The sequence below is a fragment of the Patella vulgata genome, chromosome 9 (assembly GCF_932274485.2).
Source record: "Patella vulgata chromosome 9, xgPatVulg1.2, whole genome shotgun sequence".
Lineage (NCBI taxonomy): Eukaryota > Metazoa > Mollusca > Gastropoda > Patellidae > Patella > Patella vulgata.
The window spans coordinates 14,003,932-14,014,314 of NC_065887.2; the positions used below are offsets into that span (position 1 = coordinate 14,003,932).

Sequence of the window (10,383 nt, forward strand, 5' to 3'; positions counted from 1 at the left end):
TAAGATTATTGCCTCGAGCGTATGATACGATCATAACGACTTTTCGTAAATGGTAATTCCTATGTGAAGACCGATTTGAATGCCACCAGCCACTTAAATCACCAGCATCTTAGACTTTATACGATAATGTAGAGCAAAGATATGCGTTTCCGATAATTTTAACTTTCGAATTTTCGTGTAACCGGTAATGGAACATCTGGTTCAATTCCTTTAGGCAAAATTTCTTAAAGTTCATAACTGGTGTTGGTAATGTCAAAAGGCGGGAATCTCGAGTCAAGTGTCCCTTTCTTACCAAGGAAATTAAGGATTTGAGCCGTAAAATACTTTGACATTATCCGCCATTTTTCAGCATAATCTTTTTATTGAAATCTGGATGAGTTGCTATAACGATATGACGTCATACTTACGTAAGCTAAAATGTGTGTGATAAAGATATAACAAACCGAGAGAACTCAGCATTTACAAAGATATGATATAAGAAAACACAATTGTTTGATGACGTGTATGAAACAGTGTCGGAATGACATGAAATGCGGGTTTAACGTCCTACTTTTCTGCAACGATCGGGATAATGAAACCCGGCGTACGCCATGCAGTGTGCTATGAGGGGCATTTTCACCTACTGTTCAACGAATGTGATTGGTTCTCATTCTTGTACGCCAACATGTACACGGTACCTGTGTTTATCATCCATTGGCTCACTTTCCTGCAAAACGATGTCGATACCTACATTTGGTCACGCTTTTCCCAAGTCTAAAGTTTTTGTTTTGCATTGTTTCTTCCATTTTTTTTATTTGTTTATTAATTTTTAGAAGACAGCATTAGCTCAAATCATTGTATTCCAATAATTCGCTTGGGCGTAGGGTTCTTTGGACAGGGGAGGAAACCGGAGGACCCAAAGAAAGCCCACGAGGCTCAACATGTGACCCCAAACTCATGTGCAGGCTGGGTATTGAAACCACGCTACTTGCCTCAATGACAGTTCCTTTCCCCAACGACAAACTTTATAATCTAAAACGTACGCGTTAGACCAATAAGCCCCCCCCCCACTCGTCAACCGGTGAAGACAACTGAATACGGGGGGTGGGGGTGGGTGGATGGCCGATGCTTAGGGCGTGCATGCTGTATCATAAGGCCTGCCAATGAGTCAACTGGCGTTGATTCGAATCCCCGGTTGTACGTGACAAGGAGTAAGGTCTCCTGTCCAATTTCGTGGATTTTCACCAGGTCCTCCCACTGCTAAAAACCCCTACGTGCAAGCGAATTATTGAAATAAAATTGAATTATGTGTTAGTCCCGAAATGACCTTGTTTGTGTCGAGTAGGGGGTTAAAGCCGATTTCTTTCTCTCTCTCTCTGCACCGAATACCTATTCAAGAAAATCCATTACGTCCATCGAACATAAACGTGTCTAATTAAATAAAGAAAGATATCCTGGTTGTGTCTTTTGTGTATAAGAAAAGTCAATAAATATGCCAAGATACCATTTCACGCTAAATTATCAAAAGAACATAGATGTACTTTGTTTGGTATCTCTAACAAGCGTCATTATTCCAAGCTACGTGTAGGTTGCGTATTCTGGGCGATCACAACGACCCGGTTTCAAGTTCCGGTGGTAATTGGCTGATGGTTCTTTGATGAGTATTGTTATGGTAAGGTTCAATGGAGGACTAATTCTATAGAAGTAGAGTAATTAGAAATAAATGTGACGTAAAGTGGGGCAAAATCTGTCTCATGGACATCCGTGGGTATATCTCATGGATAGATCGTGTGTATGTTTGCACTGCCCGATGCATGCGCGCGACATAAACGTCATTCAGCGACCACAATATCTTATCTTGTCGAGGACATTATTATTTCCTATACTTTGATTGGTTAGGGCACGCGATTGTTAGGGTAAGGCTTAGGGCTAGGTCTTGGGTTATGGTTATATATAGCATGAGACCAATCTCATGATAGAAATACATGTTCTTTTTTAGCCTGTGAGACGAAATTCGTCCATGATTTATTATTCATACCGACTTCGCAGAACAGCTGATATCATTAAATTGTTTAATTGGGCAGATCGTCTGTGCTGTCTTGTAAACAGGGCTAGCGCTAACCCTAACCCAAGGCCTAGCCCTAAACCTTACCCTAACCGAAACCTACAATCCCCGGCAACAATCACGTGCCCTAACCCTGTTTACATCTCGCGACCCTGGGGAAATCTGCAGGTGTGCGTATGAAATAGATCTAGCCACTAAGGTTCAGACTCACAAACCAGGGGGTTCCTGTTACAATCCCGGTGTCTGCCGAGAAGGTTCCTCTGGATTTTCCTTCTCTTGTTAATGGGGCAGGACCAGGGGCTTGGCAAGGACAAGACATATAGTTTTTCAGATCGAAGATTTTGATAGTTGGAATTCGATAAGGAGTTGGCTAATACACCGTTATCCGGGCAGCATCTCCCCTATAGCGTACTTCATGACGTATGCCAATCTTCATTATCCCGGTTGGTGCAGATAACTAGGACGTTAAACCCCATTTATTCACTTAAATTTTTGTTGTGATTGTAGCTAATACACCGTTATCCGGGCAGTATTTCCCCTATCGCGTACTTCATGACGTATGCCCATCTTCATTTTCCCGGTTGGTGCAGATAACTAGGACGTTAATCCCCATTTATTCACTTACATTTTTGTTGTGATTGTGGGGGAGGGGTGTTTGAGACAGGATTTGGATGGGTGGTGCCCCCTTTATTGTGTCTTCTTTTGTATATAATCCACACAAGAATCAGAATGTTTGGTGCATCCGTTATTGTGGTGTTTTTCTTAAAGACAAGACACATTACAGGATTTGAGCGTGTGGTTCATCCTATATTATGTTTGGTGCATAAATACAAGACACAAGGCAGGCTTTGTGCGAGAGGTTCATCCTATGTTGTGTTTGGTGCATAATGGCCAAATACGCGGCAGGATTTGGGTGTATGGTGCACCTTTGATTCCAAACGTATTACAAGGCTACAACATAAAACCATTTATTATTTTTTCGCATTTTAGTGGACCATACACACTTAATTTCACAGTCAGGATTTTACTATTCCGCTCGTCTTTTCTGTCTGTTCTTTAATAGGTTGTTGAGAGTCCATTTCCCAACTCAGTGATCTCGAAAACAAGTTCTTAACTATGTCTGGAATTGTTTTTTTTTCTCGAAAAGCATCTGACAAAACCAGAAAATTAACAGACGATCTGTAAAAGACATAATGATCAAAAGTGGCATTGTTTTCTTGTGTAAAACGTCTTAATGTCAATAACGTTCGACTCTTAAAGGGATTATACATTGTTGTATTATATCCAAAGATAAAAGGTCTGTACAGAACTGTCCATAAATGTTAGAAGGAAATGTCTGGAGTGGAACAATTGATGCCAATTAACCTAATTGCGATTCTAAGGGGCTTTTATTGGGTTGACAAAATTTCTAGCGTGGAGATATGTGTTACCACCGTGCGGAAGCGATCGCTAACTTACATCGTTCCACTTTTCAATTACGTTTCTCAAAGACATTTATTTGGTTGACCAGATTTTTATCCTTGGAACATGTTTGGCTATATCTGCTGCATCTCATAGCGCGGAAGCGATTGTTAAATTATGTCTTTTCACTAGCCAATTACCGTTCTAAGAGAGGTTTTTATGTTAGGACATGTTGTGCCATGTCTGCGATATCAACTCGTTAAACTCTATCGGTTCACTTAAAAATGGAAGGATGTGTCATTACAGCCCCGGACGGTACAGCAGAGTGGAAGATAAGGGACACCCCTAGGTGCATGTAATTTAATTGCTATGCCTACAATACGTTTGTTGGGGTGTTTAAGAATTTCTGTTTTATAGGTCATCACCCTTGGTATGTTTGGGAATTTCTATCTTATTAATTTATCGTCCTTGGTGTGTTTGGTGGTTTCTGTTTTATAGGTCATTTCACTTGTAACGTTTGGGAATTTCTAGTTTATTAAGTTATCACCCTTGTATCTTTGGAAACTTCTTCTATTTGATAGGTTATTGCCCTTGGCATGTTTGCGAATTTCTGGTTTATAGGTTACCCCGCTTGATATATTTGAAAACATTATTGCTATTGTGACGGTTCTCTTCTGTACACGTCAATATGTAACAAGCGAAGCTCGTAGTTTTGTCCCAAGCTAGCCGCTGTTTTCTTACTAGAACCCCTGTTCTTTACCCTACTGTCATGCTTGAAAATCTTGAGGCACTTTCTCGGCCCCAAGCAGGAACAAACCCGGGATCTCATGGTTCACTAGAGAGAGCCGTGGCTTCTTTTCAAATAATAGAAATACGCCCACTTTACTTCCTCATTCCTATAAACAGACGATTTCTTATCTTTAAGACGAAAGGGTAAACTAGTGATAACATGCCATAACATAATAATATACTACTATTATCATGTTGATAAAGTCAAATTAGTTCAATAATTGATGATTAACGTCGGTCGGGGAGATAACTCAGATACGTCAAACACACACACATACAAAATGTCGCGCGACTTGTTAAAAGCCTGACGTTATTTCTCACGCAATGCCAGTATGTTTTGATATAGAAATAGTGACACTGATAAGCTTATCTCTCTCCCTCCTCTCAGTTCATGTTTTTAATGAAAAACTGCACGGAAATATTTACTAATATTTATAAGGAATCTTTTCCTTGTTGTGCGTGATATTAGGTATTTATCTAATTTCACATTTCACACTGAAGAAAAAGAGCAAATCGGATATTTATGAACTTATAGGAAAAATATTTTTTAAAGAGCTTATAATTCGTAACCGAAGTATGGTTAGGGTTACTTTAGGGTTAGGGTTAGTGTAGTTTTTAAAATTTGCGTGAGGGTTAGATATGTTGTATCTAAGGGATAAGCTTTATTCATAACTACATCAATAACAAGGTAATAATCTTTGTAAGCATTTTGGTTACGAGGTAGTAGACTTTGTAAACATTGTGGTTACGAGGTAGTAGACTTTGTAAACACTGTGGATAAGAGGAAATGTTTGTAGACACTTGGTTACGAGGTACTAGTCTATGTAAACTTTGTGGATACGAGGTAATCTTTGTAAACACTGTGGTTACGAGGTAGTAATCTTTGTAGGCATTGTTGATACGAGGTAGTAGTCTTTGTTAACACTGTGGTTACGAGGTAGTAGTCTTTGTAGACATTGTTGATACGAGGTAGTAGTCTTTGTTAACACTGTGGTTACGAGGTAGTAGTCTTTGTAGACATTGTTGATACGAGGTAGTAGTCTTTGTTAACACTGTGGTTGCGAGGTGATCAGTATTCATAAACACTGTGGTTACAAGGTCTAATCTTTATGCGTAAACACTGAGATTACAAGGTAATCTTTATGCGTAGACACTCTAATCACGAGCTTACGTTGTCCACATTTTTTTATCAAAAGGATAGGTACTTATATTGCATCTTGAATTTTGAATTATATACCCACTATCATCAGGATCTTCCACGTATACTATCCTCGTCCTAATTCTCCTCACTTACATCATCATCATCATCATCAGCATCAGCATCACACCATTGTATTTATGGAACGTGACTAGACCCTATCCCAGAAAGCCGATCGTACTGTATTTGTTGTTCTTCTACTGAGGGGCTCGGTTCCAGGTTCAGAAAGTACAGTCGTACTTGTTTATAGAACATATATTTTCTTTGGTATATAAAGACGGGTTTTCGAACCTTGTCGATAAAGTGGGTTCTTGCACTAAATGGGTTGGGGAGTGGGTAGCGGGGTTTAGGGTTGGCGTCGGGATCCACGAAATGTGTTTGATCAGTTAAAATGAAAGTGCGATAACAATCTGTCCTCGTTGAAACGTTTGCAGTGACGGGCGCAGAATATTTGGTTATTGGCATCCTTCGAGAAAATTATGAAAAATACCAACCAACAAAAATCTCACATTTGCCATAATATGCTGATTACACTATTTTGCCTGATTACACTATTTTGCCGATACCGTTTTTTTAGGACTTCGAGTTTTGTCTAATGGTTTGGATTGTTCGTACTTGGTTTTAATTTTATTTTCATAGAAACAGAATAATATATAAATATTTAATACTCTTATTGGCGTGCTTTAACCATTACTTCTAACTTTCTACACGTGGATAATTCTAACAGGTTAGGTGGTTTGAGTTTATGACAGAGAGAGAGAGAGATGTATCCAGAGACCATGGGCCGTGATCGTGCTTAGTTGCGCAGCACTAAGAGCTACTGGTTTAAATCGAAGCAGTCATTGTACATTACGATCTGTGACTCGTACATAATTGAGTCGGCTCACGCGTATGCCGACCGGTGCGCCCCCTGGGTCCCGATGGCGGGTGGGTGAGGGGCGTCCGCCGGGTGTATGTAGCAGGAAAAGCTATAATTTCACCGGTAATATTCACAAGATCCCATGTAGGACAAAGACCTTAATTGGTTTTAAATCAGGACGACATTTTTACATTAACCAGTTAAATATATGCTACGTATTACTTATCCCGTCTCATTTGGGGACCAACATATGGTTTAATTTAATTTTAATAATTTGTTTGCACGCATTTGTCTTTAACAGTGGGGGGAAGCGGAGGACCTAGCGCAAACCCACGAGGTCGGACAGGCGACCCCTCAAACTGGAAATCGAAACCATGCCAGTTGACACAATGGCATACCTGATAATCTATCTTGGGGTCACCAATCCCCCGTCTCCATTCAGCCATGAAACCTCATTTTATTTGATTTCATTTTGTTTCATATTACTTGTTTGTTTGTATTACAGACGGGGATGAGCCACATCTGCGCTGCAGGACTGTATCCCGCCATTGACATTCTTTCCGATGCACCGGAAATTGATATTAATATACCAGATAAGGAAGGAAATTCCCCATTGATATTTGCCGCTCAAGCAGGTTTGATACATTAACACCAATTAGATTAGTACAACAGGTTTATAGGACATTAAAGTTTTTACCCTAAAGAAGCATTATGTAAGAATTAGATAAAGGGTCGGTCGTTCTTGCTATAATCGTTCAAAAATAGATAATGAAAATTTCAGTCAAATAACTTTATTCTGGGCTAAGTTATGAGGGTTTGAAGTTTTGTCAAACGTCGCGATAGACAAGTACCATTACTACAATAATAAATCAAGTCTCGATCATCCATTTTATCATTGAATTATTAAATGACAAGAGGGTTCCAACCCATTCATAACCTAAACCATAATCTAAGCCAAAATAAAGATCTATGGTAGGTAGATTTAGCTCTTACATAATATGCATCTTTAAAGAGTACTGGGTCATATTTCACAGCTCCACTACTACGGTAAATACGGTACTTCTAATACTTTCGATAGCCTCCACGAGTAAAATGAAATTGTGAATATTAAATAACGAAACGAAATAGAATCTGTATTTTGTTCCGATTAGAAATGTACGGGGTATTGTAAAGATTTCAAGAACAATGGCATCTGTTATTTTATGTTTATGTCTAAAAGTTGTGGAGGGCTTTGGTCAAATGGAAATAAAGTGCATAATGTTCTTTTTTTTCTAGGTCACACAGACGTAGTTAGGTTATTATTACAAGAATATAAAGGCATTAGAATAGACCATGCCAATAAACTCGGCTTTACAGCTTTAATGAAAGCCGCCATACAAGGTCGTACAGATTGTTCGAGACTCCTTCTATATGCTGGTAAGTATTAAAGGACAATATTGCTGTGATAGAACTGGTTAAACTCGTTCCAAGCATAATTTTAACACAGCGATCATTGCTACGATAGATGCGTTATGAAGATCGCTCGCAAGAAATGGAAGTGACGAACGCAAAAGGAAAACACGAGTTATCCTGCTATATAACTGACTAAAGTGACGAGTGATAACAAATACACGGGCGAATTTCTGCTCACTAATAATTCCTTCGAAAAACAAAAGTTGTTATATGAGACAGTGGGAGCATATCTGACAATTAAAAAAAAAAAAAATAATTGGCTGTCACTAGATAAGAGAAAATGAGAAAAATAGAAAAAGTCCGTGGATTACCATGTTTTTATTAAGTATAGAATGAATAAAAACAAGGGATCGTACGGACTATTTCTATTACTGATTAAAATTATATTTGGAACATGTTTAACCAGTTCTATCACAAATGTGATACTGATTGACACCAATATTGCCCTTTAAGCCGAGAACGATCCGAATTGACAGAAATGAAATCGGGTGGCACGGAATACAGTCCTGTCACAGTTCTGTCAATCCCTATAACTTGGGTAGTGTGAGTAGAATCATGGCGTAATAAAACACAGCGAATATGTTTCATCTGTCGTAATTGGTTGAGATATTTCCTTATATGGCCGTTTTGAATAGAATGTGGTCGCTTTGATGAAATATTTAGCCGGTTTGGCTAAAAAGATCGCCGTTATGACCAAAATGTGGACGTTTTGACTGAAGCGAAGTTTGACCCTTTTAGTTTGATGTGTATCAGAAAAAGAAGAAACAGTCTTTGATTGTGTTTACATGGACGTATTTTTATCTATCGTCACCGGCTATTGAATCAACCTTTTGTGGATGTAGCGCACTCGTTAGGGCAATGACCTGTCGTAGACTACGCGAATCGGCACGGCTGTACCGAAGTGCATCGAATACTAACTAAAGAAAAACATCCTTTCTGTACACTAAAATGTGAAATAAATCGGCAATTCCATGAACCAAATAAATGAGAGGATACAAATTATTATCCTTATGTACAGGATTGACTTTGAGCACCAGTCAATCTAAGTCAAAATTAAGAGTATGGGCCAGAGAGCCTCGGTGTCGGCGAAGAAAGTTGCTCGGGATTGTCAGTGGTACAGGGCGGAGGGCAAGACAAGGGCAGCGTCTAGTCGTTCGGGTGGGACAAGAAACCGAGCTCCCGTGTACACAATGGCGTGCACGTAAAAGATCACTTGGCAGTTGGAATTGAAATTAAGAGTAAGCCGTAGTGCCACTGTCCGGACAAAATTTCCATCATAGCACAATGCATGGCACAAGCCCGTCTTAATTAGCCCGGTCGATGCAAAACAGGGGGAGGTTAAACTCCATTACGGGATAAACAAGTGTATGGGCCATCTAGAATTCTACATCTAAAGCATTGTTTGTAATAGGCTACATATTGGAATTGAAATTAAGAGTAAGCCTTGACATAGGCCCGTCTTAATTAGCCCGGTCGGTGCAAACGGGATAAACAAGTGTATTGGCCAGCTAGAATTCAACATCTAAAGCACTGCTTGTAGTAGGCTACTTGTATATACTGAGGTTTTGAGACACCACTTTCAATCAATGTAATATGACAACTGAAATGCCATCCCAGTAGACTTTCAAATGTTTTTAATTCTACCTGGGGACACTTCTAACATTTCATTCTACTGGTATTTCTCATAAATTACTAGGTTTCCGCTCTCTTATTTGAAAGTGGGCGTATTAAGGAATGTCTGTACTCACAAAAGCTTTATATTTAAATACTAAAAGTCAAAATTCGTCCGCGACTCAATTTAGGAAGTAATTAGGCATTTTCTAATAATCTTAACAAGGAGACCAATTAGTAGTTTTTAAGTAAGAACTCGCCGTCATCATGTCTGGTTGTTCAAAAGGTGAACCGTACATCCATTAATGACCACTTCAAAAGGTTGTGTGACGTAAATAACAGAGGGTCGCATACGGCGATTCCTTTCAACTTCCGTACGTAAAAATGGTTAGCGATCTGTAATTAACAGCTTCCGTTATTAATGGTGAATTTCTAGTCTAAATAATAACGTAAATAACGATGTTGAGCAAAGAGATCAGCTGTAAATTTCACATAGTTAGCGATATTTGATTCGAAATAATGTGCCTACAATTGAAGACCACCTGACGTACTAACACGTTAAATTATATTAATTCATAGATCGACGAATGACAACGATTATTAATGTAAACAAAATAATTGCACACGTGACAAAAGAAAAAATATAACCGTATGTTAGTCTCAATATAACGAGACGTTAAACCCGATTTCTTTCTTTTCCTATTATCTGCCGTGTTTACATTCCATTCTTCCGAGCGAGGGAGCTACGGTAGTCCAGTGAATGAAGGACTAGTCTCTTTTATTCAGACAAGTATTCTACGAATAGCAGTCTGGATGGGTTGTCAACATTTGAGAATAACTAGGTCTTTGGCTAGATTATCCGGTCTTTATATTATCATGAACAGAATCTAAGGGAGGTAACTAACCCTAAAGCAAGATGTCGACGCCCATGAAATTAATTAAAGAATTGCCGTTTCAGAAAATATATTTGCATTGCCTGTTCAATATCCAACACTCTTTTTTTATTGTAAAATTTCTCTCTTCAAGGTC

General features: G+C 38.9%; 1 protein-coding gene across 2 annotated transcripts in view; it reads left to right on the forward strand.

The window, feature by feature from the left end:
• The window catches only part of LOC126831918 (ankyrin repeat domain-containing protein 24), a 118,696-nt gene that overhangs the window by 99,791 nt on the left and 8,522 nt on the right, over positions 1–10,383 (forward strand). For both annotated transcript variants that reach the window (XM_050562592.2, XM_050562591.1), the window contains exons 4-5: positions 6,797–6,926; positions 7,567–7,707. In XM_050562592.2, the coding sequence (XP_050418549.1) occupies positions 6,797–6,926; positions 7,567–7,707 (271 nt within the window). The remainder of the gene's footprint in view (positions 1–6,796; positions 6,927–7,566; positions 7,708–10,383) is intronic.